General features: G+C 37.8%; 1 protein-coding gene across 7 annotated transcripts in view; it reads right to left on the bottom strand.

Annotated features, from left to right (window-relative positions):
* Positions 1-17,218, bottom strand: part of tpm2 (tropomyosin 2 (beta)) — a 57,566-nt gene that overhangs the window by 11,624 nt on the left and 28,724 nt on the right. For 4 of the 7 annotated variants that reach the window (XM_088912118.1, XM_088912120.1, XM_088912122.1 and 1 more), the window contains 4 exons: positions 8,971-9,104; positions 4,704-4,821; positions 4,489-4,559; positions 588-663 (listed from right to left, as the gene is read on the bottom strand). In XM_088912118.1, the coding sequence (XP_088768244.1) occupies positions 588-663; positions 4,489-4,559; positions 4,704-4,821; positions 8,971-9,104 (399 nt within the window). Of the gene's footprint in view, positions 1-587; positions 664-2,165; positions 2,242-4,488; positions 4,560-4,703; positions 4,822-8,970; positions 9,105-17,218 lie in introns of all 7 variants that reach the window. The other 3 variants (XM_088912119.1, XM_088912121.1, XM_088912123.1) reach the window with 1 other exon arrangement.

The following is a 17,218-nucleotide window of genomic DNA, read 5'->3' as shown; positions in this document are numbered from 1 at the left end:
AGCAAAGTAGCAGGTTTGGGGAACAGAGGAGGAGTATCATGTTTTGCTAAAACAAAGGTACAAAACTGGATTTCACAGAGTAGCACAGAGGAGTAGTTTCCCCAATAGGTCACCAAACACTAATGCCTCAGAAACACAGAATGATTCCCTCTGAAACAAGGAATCTCACTTAAGGATTAGCTTTAAAACATTTTTGCATTTGTTAATTGTCAGTTGCACAGGACAACTAGGTTAAATATGTTCTTATAAAAGTTTAAACATTCATAAAACCCATTAGGAACTCATTACTTTGTCCTTATTATATCGATGGTTCACTAGTCTTGTCGTATTTCACGATAAAGCAAGTACTTTCCAAAATTGAAAGGAAAGCGAAAACATCTTTTGGGGGGGGGGGGAAAGCCTTAAGGCCTTAGCAGTTTCTTAATCAGTGTTCAGTTTCAGAATCTGCAACTGTGGTGGGGTCAGCTAGACCAAAACATAACCAAACATTTCAGGCCAGAAAAAATAACAGCAAGATGTCTGGAAAAAGGCTGATGGGGCCTTTTCTGTGGCAGCACAGACTATCCGTCACTCAGCTTGTCCCCTACCTTCTCAGCCTGGGCTTCCAGAGACTTCAAGTTGTTGGTGACATTTTTCAATTCTTCCTCTAGGTCACCAGATTTACTGTACAACAGCAAGAGGTGAAAACAGGGAAGGAAGAGAGAAGGAACGAGAAGATGGAGAAAGCAGTGAATGCCCGAAGAAACCCATAGCAATTTCTGAGGTGTACTGGCCATGAAAGCTTGTCAACAAGGGAAACCCAAAATCCACTGTTTACTTACCTGGTCAACAGAATAAGGTTTCTAAAATGTGTAGGGCAACTTTAAAAGGAACTCAAATACCTAGACTAAAGCTGATGACTCTTGGTGGAAAAATATATAAATTTGTTTGCTTCCATTAAATCAGAAGCAGGCTACTACCTTGTGGCTTATCACATTTTAGAAGCTAAGCGAGATTGGACCTGGTCAGTAGTGGGATGAGAGACCTCCAAGGAAAGCCAGGTTGCTGCTCCAAGTGATATTCCAGGACCAGTGAGTTGCACTCTTCCCCCTACAAGACTTTTTCAAAGCTCTGTCCCCAGTATGGTGACCTGGAACTCTGCTGTAGGAGGTACACTCCTTCAGATGAGAGATTAATTCAACATTTTGGCAACTTGACCATTAAAAGATCCCACCTCACCTTTCAAGCAAGAGGCATACTCCAGAACTGTGGCCAATTACAAATCTGGAATCAATTTATTCTCTTAACAGATCTGCTGTGTGGTGCAGAGAATTCCCTTAAGAATGAAAAGTGCTATATACATTTAAAGCATTATAACCAATTGTTCTTGAAATATTTCATCATGTTAATTGGAAAAATCAATACCCAAAAGCAGCACATTAGAGAAACTAGCAATTTACACAACTTGAGTTAAGCTGTCATTTAAAGACTAGTGCTCCAAACCTGGTTTCAGCAGCACCAATGTTCATGCAACACCTTTTGACAATGGCCATCCCTACGTTGCAAGAATCACAAGACTTCCTGCTTAAAGGCTAGATCAATGCTGGGCTCTGGCGTGCAGTATCACCACCACTTAACCCAGACCACTGGAATAAGGGAGACCATACAGAACATCTGTCACACCACACCATGATGTTTGCATACTTTTGTCACATAGGTACTAACAGAGTCCTGGGCTACTGTTGAATGCATCACATGACATACAAAAAGCTTTATCAAAGTGGATTAATGTCAGCCAAAAATATCTATCCTATAAACTATTTACAGTGAATCTGGAAATGTATTTCTGAAGATGCAATACAGACTTAAAAAAATTACCATACAGGAACTCAAGACTTTCGCACCCAGAGTCATCTTTTGCCTAAGATCCTTTGCTATGGGCCTCCATTGCATTGAAGTCCAGCCTCAAATATGCTACAGCAAAGCAAGCAATTGCCAAAGAATCAACATAAATCCAAGAGGGGAGCTGGCGAGCTGCAGAGGAAGTTAGGTTTGCTTTTATCTGGGGGGGGGGGGCTCAATCACAGGAAACCAGTAGCATGAAAGGAAGAGGAAGCAGGAAACCAAACTCATCAGAGAAAAGGAACAGTTAGTGACAGAGGTGTTGTGCTAGAGTTGGGCAGTACCTCTTCCTCTGTGGACATCAGGGATTTCAAATTCTGGTCCATTATTCTAAGCTCCTCTTCCAGCTGCCTCACTCGACTGAGTTAGTCCACAGCAAAAGGGGAGCAGCAAAACGCAAATCCCAGGGTAGTGCATTCAGGCATGCATTACAAAAGGGGAAGAGAACACAACCAAGTGCCCTGCTGCAGTTAGTGTATCCAACATCTCTTGCATGTTAGCTCTCCTGAAGGAATCGGGGACTGGAATGACCATATTAATTATTCAGATTTAAAGAGTAGGTATTCTCTATTAAAACTATCCGGAGAGCAAAAGTTTTTAATAAACAGAAGCGGGGAAAAAGACATTTCTTCTGTACAATCGTGTTAACGATTGCATGACTGAAGTTAAACAAATCCAATGGATTCATTGCAGTCCCCACAGAACACATGCATAACTTGGGGAAATAATGCTTCCTTTCCATTATGTTCATGCAAAAAAAACATATAACTTGTTTTAGCTTTTACAACAAAGTTCAATTCAATCAACTCATTTTGTAAAGGCAAGGAAAAGCCAAAGTCACAAAACAATTGGGGACAAGAAAAAATGGTTTAAATTGCATTTTTTTCCACAACTTTTAACAATTTGAAAATTAGAAAAGCCCAAGTTAATTTTCGTTCATTTAGAATAAGATAGAACGCAGCACCTCTAAACAATTTCACCTGACAACAACCAGTGATGAAAAGTTTTTTCAAATCAATATGTATAACGTTTGTATAATATGAAATTTTGCAGCAATGAGTACATATTGATTACTTGTGAGAGGTTAAATTAACAGTCTTGGCACATTTCATGTGAATTATTGTCCCAGATGGTGGGGGAAAAAACTCCTAGAAGGAGCCCCAGACCCAAGAAGCAATTACTCCAGGGGGTCACAGCTATTACAGATACATTTATAACTGAGAGCCATCAGGAAACGTATACATTAAGCCATTTGTCACTGATTCAGGAATAGTACCAGCACTGCTTATACCACCTCAAATATCGGCAATTTTACAGATTAGATGCCTCACTTGAGCAATTTCAATGCAGATCAACTGTTAAACTCAAGTCTGCTTTTATTTAATCAAAATAGGGATCTACTTTTATTTCCTTCCAATGCTTAACTGTTGAAAATTTCAAAGGAAAAAATGACAGAATTGGTTGGCTGTATTTCAAAATTCCATTCCATGGTAAGCCACTTCGAGTTTTGAATTTTTGGATCAACTGCAAGCCCCAGCACTGTCATGTGAGGCCAAGTAATAAAACTTCAGCAGTGCCACAGAATTTAGCTTCTTTTCATGTCCAAATTGTTTTAAGTCTTATAGTAGGCTACACCACAATTGTCAGTTTTCATATACAGCACAATAACCTATTGATGTTGACTTAAAACAGGAATGTTATACAGTGACAGCAATTTTGTTAAGCATAAATCAGTGAAGCATAAAACCAGGAATTCTAAGGGACGGGTAAATTTACATTGTCAAAGAAGTGACAAGGGATTACATTTCTTTAATCAAGCCATTTCAGCTATTCTTTTAAGGTTCACAGACAAATTGAAATAAGCCCCAGTGGCTCTTGGGTGCAAAAACCACCAGCAACGACTGGATGTAACAATTTGTCTCGCTATAGATCATGAACCAGAGAAACTGCATGTTGAGAAATGGCTGCAATCATGTAGAAAGCCCAATTTTAGGTAGAGGATGACCAGAACATAAGAAAATTAAACTTTTCTTTTAAAAAACAGTTTGGACCACAGATAGTTTAGTTCATTTTCAATAATCAAATGTAAAATAATTTATCTATGAAGGATTTTGAGATCAGTGCACATTATACTGTATGGCTTTAAAACTAAGTAATGGAACTACTGTGTACTGATCTTGCAGTGGCTTACACAAAAAAAATTAAATTGAAAAAATACTCAAACTGACGAGGCCAGACTGCACTGAAAACATTTCATCTCTGAAAATCAGATTCTGTAGCGTACAAGTTCACATTTATCGATATTATGTCTCTCTAGCACAAGTAAGGTATCAGTGTCAAGGAATGTACTATTCATTGGTCTTGTATCTGATAGTTCAAGCAACTCTGTTTAAAACAGATGCTTGAGTGTACGAGCAATTCTTTACTCCATCAAATGCCTTGCATTTGCAAAACCACCTTGTCAGAAATAAGTTGGTTTTCCAAGGATGCAATAAATAGCCAATCAACAGCCCCTCAGATTCAACTATAAAGTAAGCAAAAATAGTCCTATATTGCCTAGACAGCCTAAAGACCAGATGGGTATCAGCAGAAGAGCCTTGAACTTACGCCTCGGCCACTTCAGCCCGCTCCTCAGATCGCTCCAGCTCCCCCTCCAGGATCACAAGCTTGCGAGCCACCTGCCATCAGGCAAAGCACACAAGTTCAAATCCCAGTTCCTTGACAATGCATTAATTCTTCCAATAGTTACATCATTTACAACTCAGAGGTCTGTTGTAATTGAGAAAATTAAAGGTAAATAGTAATAAAAGGTGCAAACTCACCTCTTCATACTTCCGGTCAGCTTCCTCAGCAATGTGTTTGGCTTCCTTGAGCTGCATCTCTTGAATCTCCATCTTCTCCTCATCCTTCATTGCTCGGTTCTCAATCACCTTCATCCCTCTAGAAGGTGAGAAGTGCACTCAACAAAAGTAACCTCCAGTGACATACCATGAAAACCTGACATCCTACCACCTTATTAAAAGTTGTTAAAACTTGGGTTTCCCATTTTGCAAAGCATTTAATCCCAAATTATCAAAATATATTGGACACTGTGTAAGCTTAACAGTGTGTGCAGGCTTCCACAAACATTTAATTATCTTTAGCAGAAAAGGATTCAACTGCCTCTTGAAATCTCTTCAGCTCTACAGAGCTTTAAATAACTACAAATACCTACAGCTGTCATTAATTTCAAAGTGTACCGCTACCATCAGTTCCAAATCTGCTGGCAAACCTAAACTACAAACATTTCTACAGATCGCAAATACCAACACCCACCATTACTCAATTGGTTTAGGTGAACACGTTTTTATAGTCCCACAGTAAAACATACATGAGGTAAAATTATGAAAAAATTGCTACTTGAAAACTTTGGGTTTCAAGTAGCAGGAAACATTGAGCAATAAGATATTGATCTGCCTGATGACATGACCACATTGAACAGTACACTAACACAGCAATTACATCACTAACATTTTTCAGGTAAAACATTGTGTTCATATTGCCTACAGAAAGGTTAAGAGCAAAGGGAAACAAGTACACTGATCTAACATTAAGTACTAAAACCAGAACTTAAAGATTAAGAAAGTTAAAAGATTGGAGTATACTTTCAACTGAGAATTTACAGAATTAGTATGCATACCAAGTTCAGTCATGAAGCAGTGCATTTTGGACAATTTCAGATTTTTTTTAAATTTCAGCTAGGTGCTACATGACCCTGTCATCAAAGTGCAAGTGATCGTTACATTTGGGGAGGAAATACAACTAAGAATTTAGTCACAATGCACTGTTGCAAATTTATGTTGTATCAAAACTAACCTGATACTTGTGTTTTAAGTGGTTACATGGGGTTTAACAAAAGAAAGTCAAGGATGTTATCATATGTTTAGCTAGTCAAGGTTCATACGTTAGCCCACAAAAACTTTAAGCTCCCAAGGTCAGGTGACAAGAGTCCAATTTTTACAGTAGAGCACACAAATTACTTGACTAGAAGTCAACTCAAAACATGAATTCATTACAGTATTTAACTGCCTTTTAAGGACTAAATTGCAAAGATGATTCACTCTGTCCAGAAAGCAGCTGAAGGCAGTAGCCCACAATCCAGACAACACATGCACCAGAAAAGGTTTCAAGAAAGCCTGAACTCAGACAAGATTTAGGGTTAAAATGTTTAACTGTACTCAAACTGAACAGCCCCAAAGTCAAATTACTGAATTTGTTAAATATATTCGGATGCCTCTTCAGGACAAATTTGTATGATTCACTCTGTCCACAGTGTAGCCTGTTACCATAGTAACAACTGACAAAGCACACACTATTTCATCTTTTCAGCAGGAAACCAACATTTTACCTTTCTTTCCAATTGAAATACCTTTTATACAGCAAGTGCCAGAAAACTATACAGAAATCCACTGGATTTCTAGTCTCAATATTACATGAAGTGCAATAATGGAAAGTGGCAGTTACTGCCACAGCATCCACTGATAATGTTCTATTTTTATAAGATGTTTTCACATAGCTTTTGCCATTAATAATCCTGGCACACCAATCATTCTTTTATACAGGATAAACTCAAAACTAATTTTTCCAACCCTGCCACTTCATGGTAGACCCTTTGAGTCTTTGGTTAATAATGACAACACCAAGATTAGGAACCTTTATGCCTAAAGGCATAAAGGGGTTTCCAGTGTTGCAGCTTGACATTTTAATTAGATGTTAAACAAATAAAAACATAATGCAATTGAAACCTTTGAGTCTGAGGCTTTACCCCAACTGCAGGAGCAAAGAGCCGATTTCTTTTTTTAAATTTTAAGGAACTTCTAATCCTCAAGGGAACATTCTACCTGAAAACCAAGTAATTTGTGCAATTCATACCCTTGTGTCCCCCAGACTGTGCTTATCTCAATTAGCAATTCAGATTGACTTAACAGAATATTGTAGTTATGCTCCTCTATTTCCTGCATATAAAAATAAATGCAATTCTATATTTATCATTGAGATGTCAATTCATATTTATTGGAACCTATCCTCAAAGCATGTACATGCTTTGAAAAATTACCATTAGGAACTATGGATCAATAAAATACATAGAACAGCCCACAAAAACAAACTATTACTAATTTTTTCATACTGATAAAAGGCTTTATATTTCTTAGTGGTACTTGCAAATCTAACACTGGGTTTGCAAAAGGTAGTAACCTGATCACAACTCAGGCTGCACATATTCAGTCTCAGTGAGTCAGCCCAAATTTACCAGTTACAGCACAATAGGCAAATTAGCACAAAAAACATATCAGCTATAACTACAAATCGTTCGTTAAGGAATAAAGAATAACTCAAAGGAATAATAGGTTTCATTGAAAGGTTCCACTGAAGCAACCAACAATCCATTCAAACTGGTTGCATTTGACAACGAAGCCCAGTTGGACATTCTCTAATTCATAGTTACGTTTCACCTTATATGTTAATTGTTAGCTATTTAAATTCATGTAGGTTGAAAGTATTAGGTAAATGCAAGAAAAAGCCATCTTGTTCACCCCTAAACCCATATACTAAAGCAAAACCCACCAGTGCCATGTGCAATTAATACCACATGATCCCTTTCTGTACTTGGATCACCTCATTTGTCAGTATATGACTACTGAGAAGATACTTTGACTTTCAGTTTTCAAATTTCACTGAAAGATCATTTTAGCTCCCATATAGAGCATCTCGCATAGAACAGAACTATTAGTGAGTCTTTAGTAATTAACTGAAACCAACCTGCGATGGGAATCTAAACTTTGCCTGCAGGTGTACCGTCATATACTGATCCCCCTTGCATTAAAAAATCTGTTAACTTCCATTGGTCACTTCTAGAAGGGCTATGTGCTGTTGGAGCAGTGTAAATACTACCCTACAATACCAGCAGCAGCACAGACAATGCTTTTGCAATCCAAGTCCATTCTCCAGGCAGGGCAGACATAACTGACCTTAGCACATCTCGCACAACGTGGATATCGCCAAGCAACACTCAAGGCCGCTAAACAATTTAGAAACTGCCTTAGGAAGCACTCGTTCAAAAAGAGCAGAACAACACCATCAAAGACAGAAACTCACAGATGGCTTATCAAATACATTTGGCAAGTCCTGGCAAACATCCCTTGTTGCCGTTTGCTGCACTACATACTATCGCTTATTTTAAAAGGGAAATGAGCAAGTCAGCAGGTGCAGTATGCTTCACTAAAATGACCATCTTTCTACATTTACTGTTTTTCAAACCAACAAATACTTCAAGTAGGTTTGTACAACATACCTAAAACACTGATACAGTATCTGGATATAACTATAGCAAACTAATAATCCCTCATCTACATTTTATATTTTAGCACATTTTATGTCTGAAAGTCACTATAAGGGAAATTAAATTAGGGTTCTTGTCAGCCTCTTACCTACCATTCCTTAAGAAATGTGTTTACTAGAGAAGGAACTGGACTCAAGGTTTGTGTCTCCACTTTGAAAATTGTTCTGAAAATCTGACAAGGCTCAGTCTAGTTTTGAAACACTTTAGGTCCATGTGAATTAGGTAAACCAAATGGTTTACGGTAGTAAATCCCATTAAAGCAGTTGAACTGCTTGCCTCTGCAACAAATGTAAACAATCATGAACTACTGGATTTGGTAAACTTTTAGATCTCTCTCCAGTATGCTGTGCTCCTCTGAACTTTCACTGCACGCTGATGTCACATGTGGTTGGTGGTTTTCTCTGTGGCCTTCAAGGGAAGGAAGTCAAGGTCTGTCACATAAGCTAACAGAAGCCACTCACAGATTTCCAACAGGTTTTACCAAAAAATTAATTAGCACCAGTTTTTTGGAACACATATCTGAACATAATCAAGAGCAGCCTCAGATGCCTAATCCCCACTAACTGCCAATCCAGATGTTAAAAAGGGAGAACTAAATGTGGAAACGTTTAGTTGGAGGTCTTCAAAGAAGCTCCAAAGGAAGCATGAGAGGCCTGGCATAACTTTTTAAAAAACATCCATCTTTACAGTAACATTGTAAGAGATCTCACCTCTCACTCTCATCGGCTGCCTTCTCAGCCTCCTCGAGCTTCTGCAGCGCGGTGGCCAGTCGCTCCTGTGCACGGTCCAGCTCCTCCTCCACCAGCTGGATGCGGCGGTTCAGAGAGGCCACCTCTGCCTCAGCCTGCAAACAGACAAGTACCATCAGCACACCGTTGCCCACCAGCACAGCCTTGAACAGACTGCTACGCACATCACACCAAGAGCCATTGAATAAGACTGAGTTGAGTGTAAATTAGGGCTTCAGAAAGAATTACGCTCACTCAAAAGGACCAAAGTAAACCAGGAGTAAAAAAAAAAATCAAAAGATGAGACCAAGATAAACCTTTACCAAACAGAAAAAGGTTAAATTGCATAGAAAGTACCACAGATTCTCCACAGCACATTACCTCATCTGTAAATCAAGACCACCTTTGGAACTAATTCACGTGTCTAATACAACTAATGACAAGAGGCAAAGATGTATTCTAAAACTGACCGAACATTGAACTGTTTTACCATGCTCATGGCATGACAATGACCCAAAACATACAGCCAATGCAATCAAGGAGCTCATCTGGACTAATAATGAAAAATCAGACTGGCCACAATCTCCAGATTTAAATAAACCACAACAACTGTAAAAATACAGTTAAGCATCAATACTATATGCATAGATGGGAATCTTATAGACAAGCAAAGGGAAATGTCTGGTGTACAATATTTATTTAGCACTCAGGTGTTCACTGAGAAAGATGTCAACATGCCTCAGGCAGTGGAAGGAGAAAGTTCTGTAGTTAATAGGACTGTTCTAGCAAAAAGGTAGAAGTGCTCAGGTATTAGAAGTACTCAAGAATAATTTTCCGGCCTTATGACATCTTACCAATCAAATATAAGGAAACAAGAGGTTACCGAGAAGTCATTGACGCAAAGCTTCTAATATCCACAGATGGGTATAACCCAGGAACTGCAAAAATTGATGGTGCAGCTGCCAAATGTAAAAAGACATGTATTTCTAGACCAATAAGTTACTTGTATTACATGTAAAGTTACAGAAAGTGAACGACGGTTAAAGGAACACAAACTATACTAGAACATCGCCTATATGGAAATTGTCAAAACTGATTTCTTCCCTAACCAACCTGTTACACTTTAGAAAAAACTAATGGAAACATAGGGCATAAGATATTTAGATTGAAAAAAGGTTTTTGATAAATTTCTTCAAATGAGTAATTCTCAAAATGCAAGCAACTGGCACCAGGGAAACCCGAGTTTCAAATAAGAACTGAATAAACAAACCAGCAAATCAGTATAATAAGCAAACATGTCAGAAACAGCAAACAAAAGTAAGATTTGTATACATAGATTCTACTTGCATGCAAAAAGAGAAAAAACTGAGCTTGATGCTGTGGTCTCTTTTGTGACCCTGAGTTCCCTCAAACAGGAAAAACTTGCCATCTCAGCATGAGTAAAACATTACCCAAGCTGCTTTATTGGAAGGCACTTCTCATTTGAGTTAGACAAATGAGAGGAGACATTCTTCAGTCTAGCTTGTTTGGCTACTAATATCTAAATAAGCCAAGGATTTTGTCCAGCCACTACTTTAAACTGTTGGGTGTCACTTTAAAAAAATGCATTTTAAAAATTGAATCCTGAGCAAACAATATAAATCAAAGTTTAAAACTTTTTTCCACTAGGCTGCATAAAATGAGAAACTTCAAAAGTCTATCACGTCACATCTCCATAGCAATAACTGGGGCTATTCCCTTCATTCCACACAGATAAAATGGTTAATCAGAAACTCAGCAGACGTCTATGGTCTTAAGACACTGGATAGGAGGTATGTTCTTACCTAATGGAACAGCATTTGCCTGTAAACCCTTTGTGTATATTCTGGCTTACTGTTCTTGTTCTTGGATACATACCATCCCGACTTTGGGAAGCAGAAGTTATCTTTTCTTCCTTTGGGAGCTTAAAGCGAAGCAACCAGGATGCAGCAATTTGAATGGTTTTCTAGTGGTAATTCATTTCGCAGATATACATTGGCATCTAATGCGAAGATTAAGTGAGCCTAAAATGGCCTGTGAAGGACTCAAATTGTTTAACTTGTTTTTGTGGTTGAAGTACAATAAGAGAAACAGGTGTTAAACATCTAACATTGCCAAAGAAAACCTAAACACTTGCACCATGATTCATTATGTATTTGGAGAAAAAAGCATTCTCAGTGATAACGAATATTACACCAACACCCATCATCTCAAACCATAAAATGCAGAAAAATATTTACTTAATTCATAAATGATGAATGGTAAAACTGATCAATACCACTTCTGTACTTTCCACCAAGATAAGTGATATCTCCATGTAACAAAGGATGCAGCTGCTAAACAAAATTTCACCTACAAGGTGAAAGTTTTCCAGGAGTATTATCTTCCCACTCTTGTTATTCGGGTCATTTAAATAAAATCAGTGGTTTCTTTCAATTCTTGCATGCTTTAGTATGCAGATGAGTCACTGCATAACAGACCATAAAATAAAGTTATGCCACAAGGTTTTACCACCACTCATTTCCAAACCACATGTTTAGTAAATTTATTCTTTGCAGAGCATGAGGCTGCATCAAGACGTTCACTGGAATTTAAAATGTATAGCACAAGAAATACTCATTAAACCACCTCTAAAAAAAGATCACAAAATACTGAATAATCCTGAAAGCATGTAAAAGCAAACAGTTAAGCAAGCCAACTTTCACACACACAATCAATGCAAACATTGGTATCAGAACAGGGGAAAAATTCAGGCAGGCCAAAAAAAATCTATTTAACAGCACAAAAAAAGGCCAATGACATTTCCTAGTTTAGAGACTTAAGCATGCCAGAATACATTTAGATTTTTGCTCAATTGAAGGACTTGCTAAAATGACAGTAAAACTGCACATAGCTAGAAAACTAATTTCCAACTGAATACAGTAAACATTTGCAATACTGAGACCTTAGCTTTTATGGGTTAGGTAAGGACACTTTACTATAAAGTACTGGGCTATGAAGTAGCAGGTGTTTTTACAATAGGATTCAAATCAAAGTTAATGCCAATAAAGTCACCATTGGATGTACTCCCAGGCAAGATAGGTTTCAAGGTTTGGAGTGTGTTCATGGTATTTCAGTACAGCAAGTGAGTAGCAGTGCAGAAGGCAAAATTAGAAGGTAAAGCGCATTCCAGGATTCCAAAGCGAAATCTGCACCGGTGCCAACAATAGGCTTCAACTAAACAATAGATGCAGTGTTCTCTAAGCAGGAGAAGACTGCTACTCAGACTAGTACTCAGCCCAATCCTATAAATCTCCTTCATTCATGAGGGACCTGTCAGGGAAGCTATGGAATGCCAATTGTGGTCCAGAACACATTCCAGATCCTGCTCATGGTTCACAGCACATCGTCTTACATCTTCTCATTTGCAGGGGGTGCTCCATACTTTTGAATTTACAAAGACGTCCACAAGTGTTTTAGGCCTACTGCTGTGCAAGTAAGCTTTAGAAAGGCTACATCTTTAAAATGTACAGAAAGCACATTCCAGTCAAGATTAAAATCTTAACATTTTAAAGATGGATCTCAAACACCTGTTTAGAAAATAGCTACATGCTGAATATACAGAACAAGCTACAAACACTACACTGCAAAAAGTGTCAGGACTTGCCAGTATGAAAAGGTATTACAATTATCCAGTCTTTTCATTTAATTAGGTTTATTGCTTACTTGGTTCATTTCCCACATTTACTTTGGAACGGAACCTTCTTAGTCTTCACAACAGACATATCAGGTCCACTCTCAATGTGTTGGCTAGTTTGAAGCTTCCTTAATGAGACTGCACCCCTTATAAATTGAGGGGGAGAGGCTAGCAAACAAGCCCATTCAAAATGCAATTGCTGACTAATCTGTATTTTGACTGTAAGTTGAGGTAGGGATTAGTACCATTTCAGGGTCAGAGCTATTATGCTGCTTTTGACAGCAGTAGTGAGAAAAACTGAACATGAATTCTATTCAAAATACTCTTGGACCCTGATCTAGAGTGGCATACAGGGTTATTTAAAGTGTGCCTCACACCTGCTTTTTGTATTCCACATTTTGAAACCCTGGCTCATTTTAAACACCACAAATGTAGCTTATAAGGATCTGTCCTAAGTCACAATGAACACCATGTGTGCTACTGAATGCTTACTTTCCAACTCTGAGATTTGTAGACATTCTAGGATCACACAAACATGGAGAACCCCAACCCAGCACAACAAAAATGAGCAGTAAGATATCAGAGCAAATAATTTAGGGGCACTTCCCATGGTTTGCATTGCAAGATCCTAAAGGGATGTTTAAAAAGCACAACATTGCAAGATGGTTGTAAAATTTATATTAAAATTACACCACAGGTGTCAAAAAACAATCACATGCTGCTTGTCCTAAACTCCTACCCTGCATTTTACTCTTGACATTTAGTTTAGAGCTTTCCTGCACTGCTGAAGTGGAACATCTGTGTCAGCTACATCTCCAATGGCAGTTTCCTTCACCTCCATTGAAAGCCAGGAAATAATTAACCTAAACCTAAACACTGGCTGTGGGGGCAAAGAGCCAGGTTAAACTGCAGTGGGAGAGAAAGCAGAAGGGGAGGGTCACTAAATGTAAGCGGGTTCAGGACAACCCCCACCCCCTCAAGGATTTTAACATTGTGTTCTAAAACCATTAATACACAGTAGCTCAATGCTTTATTTTGGAGATACAGCAATACAGTATTTAAAAAAGATCGCACATTCTTTTACCATATGGTAGTATTTGGGGCTTAAAATTATACCTCCATTTCTACAGAATTGGGTGTCTCTGACAATTGGAAGTACTGTTTCTAGAGGCCTAAATTAAAAACTAAGGCATTGCACCAGTTAACAACCCCCAACAAAACTGCTTGCAAATGGCAAGTTAGAGGAATTTTAATGATAATAAGGGAATAAAATTGCATAGTAAGAAGTGATAGACTGGGGTGCTGTAAGTCAGAGTACCACAGGGATCTATTTAAGGATCCACTGCTGCTCTTAGTTTAGAAGAATGATCTAGATTCTCGTATAATCAGAAAATAAGTGTTTGCAGATTATACCAAATAAGGACACAGCTAAAACAACAAATGACTTTCAAAAAGAAAATTCAGGGCTCAGCAAACTCCAGACAAATATTCAATATAGGCAAGTATGAGGTTTTACATATGGGTAGTAAAAGCTACAGTATATGAACAAAAAGGGAAATGCAGAGGTGAAAGTCTACTTATAAATGTCATCATAAATAGTCCTTCATATCTACTAGACTACATGAGGATGTAGTAATGGCAGAAGCATGTTTGTAGATAAAAGCATATGGATGTTAAGCAAAACTGTATAATTCTAAGGCCTTATTTAGAAAAGGGTACAATTTGTCACCAGGTTATAGAAAAGACATAGCTGCTCTGAAGCAAGAGAGTAACAGAGGAGATACATTCCAGACAGGGAACTCAGACTGAAGGAACTCAACCTTTAAGTCTAGAAAAGCCAGTTACCTGATAAAAAATATTCAAATGCATTGGCAAGGTCAATCCAATAGATTGTTTTAGAATGAACAGTGAAACAAACCAGGAAATAAGTGAAAGCTATGTTGATGGGCATTTAAAAATAAAAATAGGCGCTACTTCTTTAGCCAAAAGGTTGTGTGTGCATACAGAAAAGGCTAGCAAGCTATGCTGATGGAGCCGATACCCAGGCTTCTTTCAGGAAAGAGCTGCATGAAGGCATCTTAACTACTAACTACCAAGCAGGCTAGACTGGTTACAAATGAGAGTAGCCTCATTTGGACTCATTTGGACCTTTGGCCCAACTTGCATTCTTAAATATCTGCATAGTTCCATTTAAAAAATGTTTGACTTTACACTTCACAACAACAAAAAAGCAAGTGGATTTTAGTCATACTTTTTCTGGCATTCAGCTCCAATGCAACTTGCCCACTACAGCCTCTCCAGGTGGCAAAAATCCTAATGAGCTTTGAGCAAGATGCTAATCTTAAATTTCCCCCGCTTTGTAACTACCCCCCACCCCCAACACACTGCTGGAATTCCAGAAGTCCAAGCAATAAAACTGGAGACTACATCACAAATCTTTGATGAAAGATGTTTCAACTAAGCACAAGTACCACAAAAACTTTTGTACTTTGGCATTTAATATATATATATACAAGCTTTTTTCTTAGTTTTTATGAACTTACCAAACCCGGGCAAAAAGCTAGATCTAGAAATCAGAATTACTGGTTAGGCATTAAATGTTTCAAACATGTAGGAATGAATTAATTCTTCAAAATATAAGGCACAAAAACCCTGTGTTTTTAGTAAGTGAGGAGTTTACATTTTCAGTACAACATGACATAAGTTATATCCACGAGGCCACACAGCATACAGAGGAAGTCAATGCCACAAGGAAAAGTCACCACCTTGGGTGGACACAGACTGTGCTAGGTATCTCCCAGTTCCTTTAAAAAGGCGCTTCCTTATAATTGCGTCTGACTTTTTGCTGTTAATACACATTAAGAGCAGAAATTCCAAACCCAGGATTCTTTCCAATACATTTTAGTCTCTTAAACAAGCAGGGTATTAATGTAGAATATTATTGAGACACGTTTTACACTCAGGCTCTTTTCAAACTGAAGCCTCTATGCCATTTACATCAGCAAACCTAAAGTACCCTATAATACAATGCAACAGGATAAAAACTTAGAATACCTACGGTAAATTGTCATTTGTTTATTCTAGCATTTGTTGCAGTAACCTAGAAATACCTAACAGAGAAAAGCCAACATTTTTATTTCCCCTGGTAACCTAAATTACTTCAGTTCCGAAGCCTTCCTCCAGATGTCCAAGAAGGAATCCTTAGCTGACTTAATGGATGTGAAGAAAAAAGCATGCCCAATTACCCTGTAGCCTGGAGGCATTTTCTCACTATTTCTAAATAACATTTCCTCCACAAACAGCCAACAACATACCATTGTAAATGGCCATGCTGGTAGTAACTGAAAAATTCTTTAGGGAATATGACCAATGTACTAAAGTTACTTTCCCTAAACACTTAACATTTCAATCACTTTTTACAGTTATGTGGACTGTTCAATCTATTTCAAATTGAATTTGCACAACATCACTGGCCAATTCAGAATTAGTTCACATTCAATAGTCTACACTTTTGAGATCTCAGATTACAAAAAAAATCAGTCTACCTTAACAGGTGTATTTAAGAGACTGTAGTGTCACCCAAAATAAAACTCCATAAATACTGTTCAAATGAAAAGGGCTGTGAAAGGACAGTCCTCATTCCAGCAACCCTGCAAGCGTTTTCTAAGAGCAAGACAAAAATATGAATTTGATTACATTGAAGACCTGCAACTTGATTTTCTTTTTGCAATGCATTTGTGTTTTGCTTTCTAAAGTTCCCAGTCCTAAAACATTCAAATTTGAATTGTAATACAGCAAAATTAGTCATTAGAGACAAAACAGTTCTACAAATGCACTATAACAAGCAAATTTCAAATTTGAAGGTGAAAAAGTAGAAAAAATGTGCTTGCTTTGACTCAGCATATTAAACCTGAACACAAACATGCTTAAAACGTAGTATACTTATAAGTGATTTTCTATATTCCTAGAAAGTAATTTATCATTCACACAGAAGGGTCTGGATATGCAGTGAAAATGTTATACTATTATTTCCTCTTAATCCCCCAGCCTCAAAACTGTCCTATATAAGTAGTTTGCTCCATAAATCAATTGGAAGTGTGAAAGTTTGGCCATGGATGTTAGTGAAGCCCCAAACAATCTACATCCTTAGAACCCTGAATTTTAAACATTACCATAAACATTCACAAAATTGAGAGATCACTATCCCCACCCCCTTAACAGACCAAGATAATGGTAATGAGTTAAACTTCCACACAGGATCATGAGGAGGGAATCGTGCTTTATCTTTCTGCCCAAGTACATTAACTGCAAAATGTCATGATTAATTATTGAAAATACATCAGAATCAAGACAAAGGTTGTGATTAAGTGCTGTACTGTAAAACTGACTCGGTTATATACTGTAGTCACGAGACGGTACACATCACCATACAGAACACTGTGGTAGAAATGCCCTGTTACAATTAACTAATGTTTCAATTAACGCAAACAGTACTACTTCTCCAAACTCTAATCTTGCTTGACGGCTTCCATCATT

Source organism: Atractosteus spatula, chromosome 3 (assembly GCF_055471065.1).
Source record: "Atractosteus spatula isolate fAtrSpa1 chromosome 3, fAtrSpa1.hap1, whole genome shotgun sequence".
In the NCBI taxonomy this organism is placed as follows: Eukaryota; Metazoa; Chordata; class Actinopteri; order Semionotiformes; family Lepisosteidae; genus Atractosteus; species Atractosteus spatula.
This window is presented reverse-complemented; position numbering and strand designations above follow the sequence as displayed.